The sequence below is a fragment of the Trachypithecus francoisi genome, unplaced genomic scaffold (genome assembly GCF_009764315.1).
Source record: "Trachypithecus francoisi isolate TF-2019V2 unplaced genomic scaffold, Tfra_2.0 Lachesis_group14, whole genome shotgun sequence".
Lineage (NCBI taxonomy): Eukaryota > Metazoa > Chordata > Mammalia > Primates > Cercopithecidae > Trachypithecus > Trachypithecus francoisi.
Genome location: NW_022681459.1, coordinates 62,233,204 through 62,247,901, shown reverse-complemented (window position 1 = coordinate 62,247,901; position 14,698 = coordinate 62,233,204). Strand labels below are relative to the sequence as shown.

The window sequence follows — 14,698 nt, the reverse complement described above, 5'->3', positions numbered from 1 at the left end:
ACCAGGGTGTGAATTGATACTGATATTCTGAAGGGCTGTTTGGCTGTATGAATTACGATGAAAATGGGCACAAATTATGACCCAGAGAATCCATTTCTAGGAGCACACCCTAAAGAAACATTCACATATGTGCACAAGGTTATTCACTGAAGCATTATTCGTAACAGTGAAAAACATCAAAATGTCATCAGCAAGGGAATAAGCTATGATAGCCAGGATTGCAGGAGTTTTTTAAAATATAGCCAATCTCTACATATTGACATACACTGAAGGACAGCCAAGTGATATTCTTAAGTTAAAAAAAAGCTTCAGAAAAATGCAGAATAATGTTTTAAAGCTAAGTCAATTATATATATTTCTAAAGGTACATGTATGTATGTAACACACAGACAAAGGTATCGGAGATAATCACCAAACTGGTAATAGTTCACTCTGGGGAGGGGACTGTGTTGGGGTAAGGGATAGTCAAGAGAGGTTTTGACTTTATATTTGAATTTGTAAAAGTTAAGAGTATATTCACTTATATAATTTTAAAATAAATATTTATAAAACAATTATATACGAAATTATAAACTGTATAACAGGGGAATGGGCAAAGTCCTCTGGGAACATAGTGAAAGGAGAAACCAGTTTAGCAAGCAGAAAGATTTTGTAGCAGTTGTGACATTTTCACTGGGCCTGGCTATTCAAATAGGATTTTGTCAAGGATTTATAATTTGATGGAAGATTGTGGCAGATTATATTTTCCAAAGATGACTATACCAACATATGTCTCATCCAATATGTTTTTTTTTTTTTTTTTTTTTTTTTTGAGACGGAGTCTTGCTCTGTCGCCCAGGCTGGAGTGCAGTGGCCGGATCTCAGCTCACTGCAAGCTCCACCTCCCGGGTTTACGCCATTCTCCTGCCTCAGCCTCCCGAGTAGCTGGGACTATAGGCGCCTGCCACCTCGCCCGGCTAGTTTTTGTATTTTTTTTTAGTAGAGACGGGGTTTCACCATGTTCACCAGGATGGTCTCGATCTCCTGACCTCGTGATCCGCCCGTCTCGGCCTCCCAAAGTGCTGGGATTACAGGCTTGAGCCACCGCGCCCGGCCCAATATGCTTTTCTTTCGATATGACATTGACACTCCTCCATGGAGAGGCTGGGGAGGGTCTATGTCCCCACCCCTTTAAACTTGGGCAGGGCTTTGTGATTGCCTTGATGAACAGAATGAGGTGGAAGTATTACAGCATGACTTCTGAGATTATTCAACTTCGGTCTGGTCCTTTCTTTCACAAAATACTCATCCTTGAAACATAGCCACGATGCTGTCAGGAAGCCCAAACTAGCCTACATGGAAAAACCACATGAAGAGGCTCATGTGGGGAGGAACTGAGGCCTCCAGCTGACAACCAGCATCAACTGCTGGACACATGAGTGAGCAAGCTTTCAGATGATTCCTGCCCCAGCCTTTGTGCTCCCTGGCTAAGGCTAGATATGCATCATGGAACAGAGACAAGCCATCCCCACTGTGCTCTATCCTAATTCCTGACCCGAGAATCCTTGAGCAGAATAAATGATTAGGCCACGAAGTTTCAATGCAATGTGTTACACAGTCAAAGTAACTGGAACAAAGACATTCTAAAGAGAAGACAAGTAATGGAATGTCACAGGGCACTGTGAGTACTGGCAGTTTTAGGTGATGAAGCCCATAGTCTGGCTGGGACCAGACTATGAAAAGTACTTGTATGGTACTATTTTAAAAATTAGACTTATCCTATTGCCAGTGGAGAACTGTTGAAAGCTTTTAAGCTGGGAAGTGAAATGCTAAGATCTGCATTTTAGCAAGATATCTCTGAGACTACTGTAAAGGAAAGATTGCAGAAATGAATGACTTAAAAATAGAAAAAGCCCCTCTGATTAAGATGGGTCCCAGCCAAGTAAAATGGTGGGATCCGCGCTCTGGCTACATGTTTTTGACTTTTTCCTATTTAGGGTTGCTTCTTATGCTCATTTATACTCAATTTCACTTGTATTAAAATGTTAGGAGGGAAAACTTCTGTCCATACAAAAACTTGCCACAGATGTTTAAAGCGGCTTTATTCATAACTGCCAAAACTGCAACCAAGATATCCTTCAATAGGTAAATGGATAAACTGGTACATTCTATTCAGCACTAAAAAGAAAAGCGCTATCGGCTCAGCGTGGTGGCTCACGCCTGTAATCCCCACACTTCGGGAGGCTGAGGCAGGTGGATCACAAGGTCAGGAGACTGAGACCATCTTGGCTAACACAGTGAAACCCCGACTCTACTAAAAATACAAAAATTAACCAGGCATGGTGGCACGCGCCCGTAGTCCCAGCTACTCGAGAGGCTGAGGCAGGGAGGCAGGAGAATCGCTTGAACCTGGGAGGTGGAGGTTGCAGTGAGCCGAGATCGCACCACCGTACTCCAGCCTGGGTGACAGAGTGAGACTCTGTTTGAAAAGAAAAGAAAAGAAAAGAGCTATCAAGCCATGAAAAGACATGGAGGAACCCAAAGTGTTAATTACTAAGTAAAAAAAAAAATCTAAAAATCATACATACCATCTGATTCCAACTATATGATGTTCTGAAAAAGGAAAAACTATGGAGACAGTAAAAAGATCACTGGTTGTTAGGGGTTAGTGGGAGGGAGGGACGAATAGACAGCACAGAGGATTTTTAGGGTAGTGAAACTACTACATCTGATACTATAATGGTGGATACACATCTTTACGCATTTGTCCAAACCCACAAAATGTATAACACCAAAAGTGAACCCCAGTGTAAACCGTGGACTTCAGATGATTATATGGCAATGGAAGTTCATTGATTGTAACAAATGTACCACTCTGGTGTGTAATATGGGGTACATGGGAAATCTACTTTCTGCTCAAATTTGCTGTGATCCTAAACTGCTCTAAAAAAAGAAAGTCTATTTTTAAAATCTTAGGAGAAAAAAATGTTAGGGGGGGTGTCAGAATACAAAAACATTTTCCTTAATGCTCTTCTTTCAAGCTTCTGGATCTAAATCTGTTTAAGAATACAAAGCAAGCTGTCTAAAAATTATAACCACTTGTAACTAATTATCTATGTGACTAATGCCATCCTTATACAAACATCACTATAACCCCCAATTTCTCGTTTTTGTGTTTATTAAAATATCCTCATCATTCTCACAACTTGCTTTGTAAGAAAACTCTATAAACATGAACTTGAAAAAGAAAATAAACCTATACTAATAAACTCTAGCACTTATACACTGGATATTATAGATCTATGTGAGATGCATGGTCCAACAAGAGTGAGAACATATAACTCAAAACATAAAAAGCCACCTCTGTGGTAAGGGATAAGATGCCTGTATGAATATAAAAGCAAAGATTTATAAGGTGATGAAAGATACTAATGAGAACGTTTCATTCTCATGTTGGCAGAAGATCTTCCATTCTACTTTCTGAGAAAATCAAGAGGACAAATGCATTGAAAATTGAGAGTTCATGGAGAATAGAGACAGGATGCAGTGACTTAACAGTGAGTCAGTCAGATCCTCAAGGATCCAGAGTAGTCGCTGATCCCAGTTGGAACTCAATCGTGTTATTTATTGAGGCCAGTTTTGTATAATTATATACTGTGCCTTTCTCTAATGTTAATTGTTCAAGAGATGATTAACCAATTTGTGGCTACTGTGCATCTTGCCTTTTCACATCTTCACTTAATGCCTGCCTTTGAAAGAGGTCATAATTTGAATTCTTTATGAAAAATAGGAACTAAAATTAATTTTCGATTTAAGGCATGTAGTCAATTTTTGAAACAATGAAAAAGGAAAAAGTAAAACAGAAAGAGAGAAAACACTGAAACAAATGGTAAAACAAGATTATAGGACCATGTTGTGGTTTGAATTTATCCATGCTAGTTCTGTCCCTCATTAACAAAGTTAAATAGAATCCAACGGTTGCTGTATTTCACAAAATAAAATCTGATAAATAAACTTCCTATTCCTTAACCAATTTACCTGCACCCAAAAGATTACAAACTTCTGCTGCTTCTGACAAGCATGTGATTGGAGAGACAATGGAAGGAGGTGTTGCTAGTAAAGGCAGCTTTGGATCATCATCAGAAAATGTCATCAGGTCCTGACAGAAAACACAAGAACATGATAATTGAAGAAAAAAATTAATATCACTGGATGGACAATTTATGGAGCTACAAAGTATCTAAATGTGCTAACATCATCATAAACACATTCTGATTTAATTAACTCAAACATACATCTATCATGTGGCTGTCTACTGGGCATAGGGAGGTTTTCTGCCCTTGGGAATCCCCACTCCTTGCTGAAGACACCTTGTGTAGATAGCAAGGATTTTGTTTAGGGCACTACCTTTACCTACCACCCTTCAGCATCCCTACAGCATACTATCTCAGAGGCCAATTATCTTGTCTCATTGGTAATCATAAAGCCAGTTGTATGTATCTTTTATTCATATTTAAAACTTTTAACTTTTTATCATCAAGTAAAAACTAGACACAAAAGATAATCAATCCAATCATGCAGGTTAAACAATAATCAAATGATGGCTAATCGTGTTTCATTTATATCCCTACCATGCCTCATTTGTGATCTGTGACAACCTGTTTCACTTTGAGGCAAATCCTAGAATAATCCCTTATTTCATTATGTATCTCTGCCTTAGTCCGTTCCGGTTGCTATAACAAAATACCATCAACTGAGTGGCTTATAAACAACAGAAATTTCTTACAGTTTTGAAAGTTAGCAAGTCCAAGATCAAGGTGCCAGTACAATATCATACTGATGTCTGGCGACGACCCACCTCCTAGACAGTCACTTTTTCACTGTAACCTCTCAGAAGAAGGTGACCAAGGAGTTCTCTTAGCCTCTTTTATAAGGGCACTCATCATATTCATGAGGGCTATGCCCTTATGACCTAGTCACCTCCCAAAGATCCCGCCTCCTAATACCATCACTTTGGGGGTTAGGATTTCAACTAAGAATTTGGGAGGAAAACAAGTGTTCAGATGATAGCAATCTCTAACTGATAATAGCTGCATCAAACTGATAAACTTCACAGCTCCTAATGTCATCAATTACCATAAACTGTTCATATTTCCAACTTCTCCTAAATGTCATAAACAGGTTTTTCTACAGCTTGTTTGAAAAAGGATCCAAATGAAGTCTATAGAGTAGATTTAGTTGGTATGTTTCTTTTTTTCTGTGAACTAGGGATTTTTCTCCATTGTAATTAACATACAGTAAAATGCACAGACCTTAAATGTAGAGCTCAATAACTTTTATCATATGAGTATGCAGTTATATAGTAACCACATTTCCTTCACCCAGAAAGTTTCCTCAAGCTCCTTTCCAGCTGTTACCATCCCACCACCCTGCATCATGACCGCTATTCTATCCCTATCACCATTACTGAATTTTGCCTGTTCTTGAATTTCATATGAATGTAATCATACAGTATGTATACTTTTGTGTCTGGTTCCTATTGTTCAACATGATGTACATGAGATTCATCCATGTTTTGCTGTGTAGTTCCTCCCTCCTTTCCTACCTGTAAGAAAGGTAGGAATGTGCCTTTCTTGTGAATGTGAATGTATCACAATTTGTTTATCCATTCTCCTGCATATGGATAATTTCCAAAGTTCATCTATTATGAATAAAGCTACTATGAACATTCTTGCATAAATCTTTTTGTGGACAAATGCACTCATTTCTCCTGGATACTACACGGTAGTAGTATAGCATTTCTAGCTTATAGGACAGGTCTATTTTTAACTTCATTAGAAATTGCCAAACCATGTTCCAAAGTGATTTACCACTTTTTTTTTTTTGAGACGGAGTCTCGCTCTGTCGCCCAGGCTGGAGTGCAGTGGCCGGATCTCAGCTCACTGCAAGCTCCGCCTCCCGGGTTCCCGCCATTCTCCTGCCTCAGCCTCCGGAGTAGCTGGGACTACAGGCGCCCGCCACCGCGCCCGGCTAGTTTTTTGTATTTTTTTTAGTAGAGACGGGGTTTCACCGTATTAGCCAGGATGGTCTCGATCTCCTGACCTCGTGATCCGCCCGTCTCGGCCTCCCAAAGTGCTGGGATTACAGGCTTGAGCCACCGCGCCCGGCCGATTTACCACTTTTAAAAACTCAACTTTGAGTTCATTTTACTTCCACATGTAAGAAATAATAGAGCCTAGGTAGCCTTTGCTGTGTTTCTTCCAAAAGTAACATCTTGCAAAATTGTAGTACAATATCATACTTAGGATATTGACATTGAAGCAGTCAATATACAGAACATTTCTATCACAATCACAAGAATCCTTTCTGATGCCCTTTCATAGACATACACCCCCTCAACAGAACTCATCTGTTCCTAGTCTCTCCTTCATTTTTATAGTTGTGACATTTGAAGAATGCTATATAAATGGAACCATATAGTATGTAACCTTTTGGGACTGGCTTTTTTAGCCTTGCATAATTCCTAGGGATTCATCCAAATTGTTTCATTTCAATAGTTTCTTCCTTTTCATTGCGTAGTACCCTTGATACAGATGTAACATAGTTTAACCTGTAAAAGGACCTCTGGGTTGTTTCTAGATTTTGGCTATTACAAATAAAGCTGCTGTGAACATTTGTGTACAGGTTTTTGTATGAGATACATTTTCTTTTTCTTTTTGAGATGGAGTCTCAGTCTGTCGTCCCGGCTGGGGTGCAGTGGCACCATCTTGGCTCACAGCAGTCTCAACTTCCCAGGCTCAAATGATCCTCTCACTTCACCCTCCCGAGTAGCTGGGACTACAGGTACGCATCACCATGCCCGACTAATTTTTTAAAATTTTTTTTTTCTTTTTAGAAATGATGTTTAGCCATGTTGCCCAGGCTGGTCTCGAACTGCTAAGCTCAAACAATCCACCCAACCTTGGCATTCCAAAGTGCTGGGATTACAGGCATGTGCCACCGTGCCAGCCTAGATGTTCATATCTCTGGTATAAATTCCTAGGAGGGCAGTTGCTGTTCATATAGTAGCCACGTTTAGATTTATTTAAAAGTACCAAACTGTTTTCCAGAGTAGCTGTACCATTTTGCATTCCTACCGGTAATACATTAGTGTTTTAATTTCTCCATATTCTCACCAGCATTTGGTGTTGTCACTACTTTTTTATTTTAGCCATTTTGATATTCATTGCATGTTTAAATTACATTTTCCTGAAGGCTAATAATGTGGAACAACTTTTCGTGCGCTTACTTGCCATCTGTATTTGCTAAAATGACTGTTCATAACATGTGCCCATTTTCTAATTGGACCGTTTGGTTTTAAACTGGTGAGTTTTAACAGTTCTTTAAATGCTTTAGATATTAGTCCTTTGCCAGATATGGGGTTTACAAATATTTTTTCCCAGTCTGTAGATTATTTTTCCATCCTCTTAACCGGGTCTTTTGCAGAGCAAATGTTTTTAATTTTGATGAGGTCTGATTTATCATTTTTCCTTTTAGGGATCATGCTTTTATCCAGTTCTTTTTTTTTTTTTTTTTTTTGAGATGGAGTCTTGCCCTGTCACCCAGGCTGGAGTGCAATGGTGCGATCTCGGCTCACTGCAACCTCCACCTCCGGGTTCAAGTGATTTTCCTGCCTCACCCTCCCAAGTAGCTGTGATTACAGGCACGTGCCACCACTCCCAGATAATTTTTTGTATCTTTAGTAGAGACGGGGTTTCATCATGTTGGCCAGGTTGGTCTTGAACTCCTGACCTTGTGATGCACCTGCCTCAGCCTCCCAAAGTGTGACGATTACAGGCAAAAGTCACCGTACCTGGCCTCAGTTCTAAATCTCAAAGATTTTTCTCCTATATTTTCTAAAAGTTTTATAGTTTACATTTAAGTTTGTGATTAACTTGGAGTGGATTTCTATATAAGGCTTAGGTTGAGATTCATGGTTGTCCGAATGTCCAATTGCTGTAGCACCATTTTTTGAAAAGGTTAATCCTCCTACACTGAATTTCTTTTGCACCTTTGTCAAAAATCAGTTGGTCATGTTTGTGTGTGTCTATTTCTGGGTTCTCTATTCCATTCCACCGATCCAAGTGTCTGTCTCTCCACCAATACCGCACTCTCTTGAATACTGTAGCTATACACAAGCATTAATATCAGGTAGAGGGATTACTCCCATTTTGTTCTGCCTTTTCAAGACTGTTTTAGCTATTTTAGGGCCTGTGCCTTTCCATATCAATTTTAGAACAAGGCTATTATTCCTATAGAAAACCTTTCTGGGATTTTAATAGGAATTACATTAAACCTATAGAATAATCAGGGTCATCTATATTATGACACCTTTACTATGTTGAGTCTTCCAATCCATGTAACATGACAGGTCTCTATTTGAGTCCTCTTTAATTTCATTCATCAGTATTTTATAATTATCAACATATAGATTCTGTACATGTTTTGTTAGATTTATACCTAAGTATTTCAATTTGGATTTATAACTAAGTATTTTAATTTATACTTCAGTATTTTAATGCCTAAGTATTTCAATTTATACTTAAGTATTTCAAATGGTATTGTCTTAATTTAAGTTTCCACATGTTCATTGTTAGTATGTAGACATTCAATTGATTTCTGTTGCTGGATATTGCTGGATTCAACTGGCTAATATTTTGTTGAGAATTTTTTGTGTCTAGTTTCATGAGAAATATTGGTCTGTAGTTTTCCTTTTTTGTTCCATCTTTGTTTTAACTTGGGATCAGGGTAATACTTGCCTCATAAAATGAATTGGGAAATGTTCCCTCCTCTTCCATTTTCTGGAAGACATTGTGAAAAATTGCTGTTAATTCTTTATTTTTTGATTTTTGAGACAGGGTCTTACTCTGTCACCCAGGCTGGAGTACAGTGGTGCAATCATGACTCTCACTGCAGCCTCAAACTCCCAGGTTCAAGCAATCCTCCCACCTCAGCCTCCCGAGTAGCTGGGACTACAGGTGGGTGCCACCGTACCTGGCTATTTTTTTTTAATTTTTGTAGAGATGGGGTCTCTCTAGGTTGCCCAGGCTAATTCTTCTTTAAATGTTTGGTAGAATTCTCTAGTAAAACCATCTGGGCCTAGAAATTTCTTTTTCAGGGGACTTATCCTTCAAATTCAATTTTTAAAATGATTGTAGAACCATTGAGTTTGGGTAGTTTATATTTTCTGAGAAATTATTTCTTTTGATTTGTCAAAGTTATAAAGTTTTTGGGTTTTTTTTTTTTTTTGATAGAGTCTCACTCTACCTATGTATTTTGATTATCTATTTGTTTTGTTGTTTTGTTTTTGTTTTTGTTTGAGACAGAGTCTCACTCTGTAGCCCAGGCTGGAGTGCAGTGGCATGATCTGGGCCCACTGCAAACTCTGTCTCCCAGGTTCGAATGATTCTTGTGCCTCAGCCTCTTGAGTAGCTGGGACTACACCACGCCTGGCTAACTTTTGTATTTTTTATTTTTTGTAGACATATGGTTTCACCATGTTGGCCAGGCTGGTCTTGAACTCCTGGCCTCAGGTGACCCACCTGCCTTGACCTCCCAGAGTGCTGGGATTATGGGCATGCCTGGCCCATAAGTATAAAGTTGTTGGTATTAATCCCTTACTATCCTTTTAGAGCTGAAGCAATTGTAGTGGCTATCTCGTCTCATCCTGATACTGGTGATTTGTGTCTTCTCTCTTTATCTTTGCCAGTCTTGTTAGAGTTTTATCAACTTTTATTGTTTTTTAAATTATTTTTTATTATTTTTACTTATTTATCTTTTTTTCAAAGAACTGGCTTTTTGTATCATTCCTTTTTCTCTGTTGTTTTCCTGTTTTCAATTTCATTAATTTCTGTTCTTTATGATTTCCTTTCTTCTATTCCTTGTGCATTTATTTCGCTTTTCTGAGTTTCCTGAGGAAAGAACTTAGATTATTGATTTCAAACCTTTCCTCTTTTCTATTGTAAGCGTTTAAACAATTAAAATATTTTAAATGTTTACATTATAAATGTAAGTACTGTAAAGTTCCCGCTCACCACAGCTTTAGGTGTATTTCACATATTGCTGATGTTGAGTGAACCTTAACGTAAACTGGACCTTGGGTGATTATGATACGTTAATGTAGATTCATTGATTATAAAAATTTGACACTCTGGGCCGGGCGCGGTGGCTCAAGCCTGTAATCCCAGCACTTTGGGAGGCCGAGGTGGGCGGATCACAAGGTCAGGAGATCGAGACCATCCTGACTAACACGGTGAAACCCCGTCTCTACTAAAAAGTACAAAAAACTAGCCGGGCGAGGTGGCGGGCGCCTGTAGTCCCAGCTACTCCGGAGGCTGAGGCAGGAGAATGGCGTGAACCCGGGAGGCGGAGCTTGCAGTGAGCTGAGATCCGGCCACTGCACTCCAGCTTGGGCGACAGAGCGAGACTCCGTCTCAAAAAAAAAAAAAAAAAAAAAAATTTTGACACTCTGGTATAGGATGTTGATAGGGGTGGGAAGGGTGTACTTGTAGGAGGGGTAGAGGACGTAAGGAGAAATCTCTGTACCTTCCACTCCATTTTGCTGGGAACCTAATATGGCTCTAAAAAACAATCTGTTAAAAAAACAAAAGAAAAGACCAGAGTGACTTTTTTTTAAATTTTGAGGGAGAGTCTTGCTCTGTTGCCCAGACTGGAATGCAGTGGTGTAATCTCGGCTCAAGCTGTCCTCCCAATTCAGCCTCCCTGGCGGCTGGGGCTATAGGCACATGCCACCATGCCCAACTGATTTTTTTTTTTTTGTAGGGCTTCAAGCAATCTTCCTGTCTTGGCCTTCCAAAGTACTGGGATTATAGGCATGAACCAGTATGCTTAGCCCAGGGTAACATTTTGTAAAGATTTTTAAAATATTTAATAAAGATCTTATAAACATTTTATAAAGATTTCTATAAAGCAAAAAAAGTCATAAATAAAAATTTTAAATCAAATGGAAAATAGATAAAGAACCAGGAAGTGGGCTAATTCTCTAATACACAAATTGCTCTTAGGAATTGGTAAAGACAAAGATGAGAAACCAAACAGGAAAATAAGCAAAGGACATGAACAGAGTTAACAGTAAAAAGAAACAAAAATGCCCAATAAACACATAAAAAGTTACAATAAAAAATTAAAATAAAAATTTCCTTCCTCTCAGATTGACAAAAATGAAAACTTTTGATAACGGTGTTTGCAAAGATGAGGGGAATCAAGATGATAGACTGTATAAACTGTATACCAGTACTGTGTACCAGTATAAACGGGTACAACTTTTAGGAGGACAATTTGGCAGCACTTTTCAAAATTAAAAATAAGTATAAACTTTTGGCAATTCCCCTTCTGAGACAGCATCAAAAAAATAAATGTACAAGGGTTATTATTGCAACTATGCTTTAACAGGCAAAAACATGAAAAATCCAAGTGATTACCAATAGGAAATGGCTAAGATTATATATATATATGTGTGTGTGTGTGTGTGTGTATATGTATGTGTGTATATATATATATATAAAGAATACAGCACAGCAATATGTACTGATATTTAAAAAGTCTGTAAGATTTAGTTTACTAAAAAAGCATATTTTGAAATATACATTGAATGATTACATTTATTATACAGAAAGATGTCCATGATATATTGTTTAGTTCAAAGCATGCTGCAGAGCAATACATATTGAATGAGACCAGTTAGGTAAAAGAAATGTGTGGACACAAAAATTTCCCCCAAAAATCACTAGAAACTGCTGGAGTTGCCTCTGGGGAAAGGAACTTGAGAAGCATGGAGGAGTAAGGAGTCACTCTGCTCTGCACTCTTTACCCTTTGATGTTGTCTGAACATTTTTCAATAAGTACTTTCTAATTTAAAAAGAAGTAGCAAGAGTACAAGCATGAAAATAAAAAAAAACTTTTAAGCATAAAACGATGTAGCAAAAAAGTTGCAAGAAAAATGAATTAACATAATTAGAATAAGTATAATTTCCATTTCTCTAACAACTTTGGTGAAATCAAATTTTAGGAATTATAATAAATGGCATCCCAATAAACCAAAAGATAAAAATGTATACTCTTCATTTGGCAAAATAACAAATGAAGGCAGTAGGAAACAACCATTTATCGTGTATCACTATCAATTTAGTAAATCACAACTAGACTGAAGGTTTTGGTCAGCTTTAATTTTGTGTGAACCAATTCATAGCATCTCTATCTGTTTCTATGGAAACAACTGCGACCAAAAAAATCACAACCTCATTGTTGAATCTCCTCAAACAGGAAAAGAATAAGGTCTTTTGAGGTGATGAAAAGCTGCAAATAGCCTTATTCATTAGCAAATCCAATAATAAAAATTCTGGGCAGTATATATAGAGAAAACAGATCCATGTCTGTCATAAATTTAAAGTCTTTCCTTAGTTTTGAAAGTAACATTTAGGCAAGCACTGTTCTGCTTTTAAAAGCTCTATTATGAATTTTGTTTACTGCATTTAAGATAAATTTTCTTTTATTTATAAAAAGAGAATAGTTAAAGAGGTTTCTATTTAAATTTTTAAGAGATATTTTAAGGGCCCCTCATTCTGCCTAAGCAATCATTTATTTCTCATTCTGTAGATGTAGTACATTTGACAACAACAATTAGGTTTACTGTTCGACTTACTAGGTTTTTTCTTCTGCAACAAGAGCAGACTACTGAAGAGGACATACTGGAATGTAACAAATGCTCCTAATAGTAATAAGAAAAGATGCTTGTCAAGAGGATAATGGGATATTGTTATAATACAGTGATGTTCTGAAAAAGGAAAATCCAGCTTCTAAACTTCTTTTGAGAGAAATGCACCATTTTTTCTCACTGAAATAAGATGTAGAGTGATGTAGATCAGTAACACTGAGTTTCTCTGAAGCAAGAAAAAAAACAGTAATCAGGATTTAAAGACTGATACAAAAAAAAAAAATAGGTGACATTTTATGTCTTTGGTTCCAAAGCACATAGGATTATTCAAGTCTGTTTTCTACCTCAAAAGCCATCAGCAGAAAATAGACTGACCTCAAATTTTAAAATCATTTTGGCTGGGCACGGTAGCTCACTCCTGAAATCTCAGCACTTTGGGAGGCCGAGGCAGGTGGTTTGCCTGAGGTCAGGAGTCAAGACCAGCCTGGCCCACCTGGTAAAACCCTGTCTCTACTAAAAATACAAAAATTAGCTGGACCTGGTGGCAGGCACCTATAGTACCAGCTACTTGGGAGGCTGAGGCAGGAGAATCACTTGAACTTGGGAGGCAGAGGCTGTAGTGAGCCAAGATCGTGCCAGTGCACTCCAGCCTGGGCAACATAGAGAGACTCCGTCTCAATAAATAAATAAATAAATAAGTAAATCATTTTGACTTAATGTCTTATCTTTAAATTTTATTTATTTATTTATTTTACGAATGGGGTCTTACTGTGTTGCCTAGGTTGGAATGCAGTGGCTATTCACAGGTGTAATCATAGCATACTATCTCCAGTTGCAAACTCCTTGGGCTCAAGTGATCCTCCTGCCTTAGGCTCCCAAGTAGCTGGAACTACAGACACCACTATGTCCCATTGTCTTATCTTTTAAAATAATCTATGTGTATACACACACACACACACACACACACACACACACACACATATACACCTGAGACAGAGTCTCACTCACTCTGTCACCCAGGCTGGAGTGCAGTGGTGTAATCGCAGCTCACTGCAACCTCTGCCTCCCAGGTTCAAGCGATTCTCCTGCCTCAGCCTCCCAAGTAGCTGGGATTACAGGCAGATACCACCATACCAGGTAATTTTCATATTGTTAGTAGAGATGGGGTTTCACCATGTTGGCCAGGCTGGTCTTGAACTCCTGATCTCAAGTGATCTGTCCACCTTGGCCTCCCAAAATGCTGGAATTACAGGTGTGAGCCACTGTGCCCAGCCCCTAAAATAATCTATGTATTTTCAGTCGGTGAGCTATTACGAAATTAAAGAACAGCGAAATTTTAATTTCATGTAGCTTTCTAAGCTATTAGAAAAACAATTGGATCCAATACCTAACTGGGTTGGGGAAAGGCATCAGGAACAGAAAGTAAAACAGAAAATAATAATTCCAACCTTCCTCATAGGAATTGTGGCAGGGAACACTAAACAAAGCACTCTGAGCACAAGACTAAAGCAGCGTCTTTCACAGGAAAAAAAGAGAAGCTAACGTTCATTTGCTGTCTATTATTCATTCATTTCTTCAGTAACAAAAATTTGTCAACTGAAGATTCAGCAATGAATAAAGACTAAAAATGTCTCTACTCAAGAAGATTTTCTTCTACTGGGAGAAACAGACAACAAACAGAAAAACGAATTAATGAGATAATTTCACAGTCATGAGTGAAACGCGTTTCTAGTATGTATGTTCATACTTTGGGGATACCTCCCTTCTCCAAATATAGAGCAATGAGAGAGAAAATGCAAATGTGAAAATTAAAAAGATATAGTCATGCTCAAAACCAAGATTAACATCTTCATGGAACAGAAACAAATAATGGTAAGGAGAGGTTGAAGCTGTGGACCTTTGGGGCTCTGGGTACAGAAAATGTCAGAGAAAATCAGGAGCTCAACTCTTGAAGGCTACAGTGTTGATTCAGGACAGGAGTGCTGAATGTGGACTCCCTGCTTGAGA

At 38.2% G+C, this 14,698-nt stretch overlaps 1 protein-coding gene across 2 annotated transcripts in view; it reads right to left on the bottom strand.

Annotated features, from left to right (window-relative positions):
* Positions 1-14,698, bottom strand: part of ENTHD1 (ENTH domain containing 1) — a 152,084-nt gene that overhangs the window by 78,111 nt on the left and 59,275 nt on the right. For both annotated transcript variants that reach the window (XM_033233888.1, XM_033233889.1), the window contains exon 5: positions 4,018-4,138. In XM_033233888.1, the coding sequence (XP_033089779.1) occupies positions 4,018-4,138 (121 nt within the window). The remainder of the gene's footprint in view (positions 1-4,017; positions 4,139-14,698) is intronic.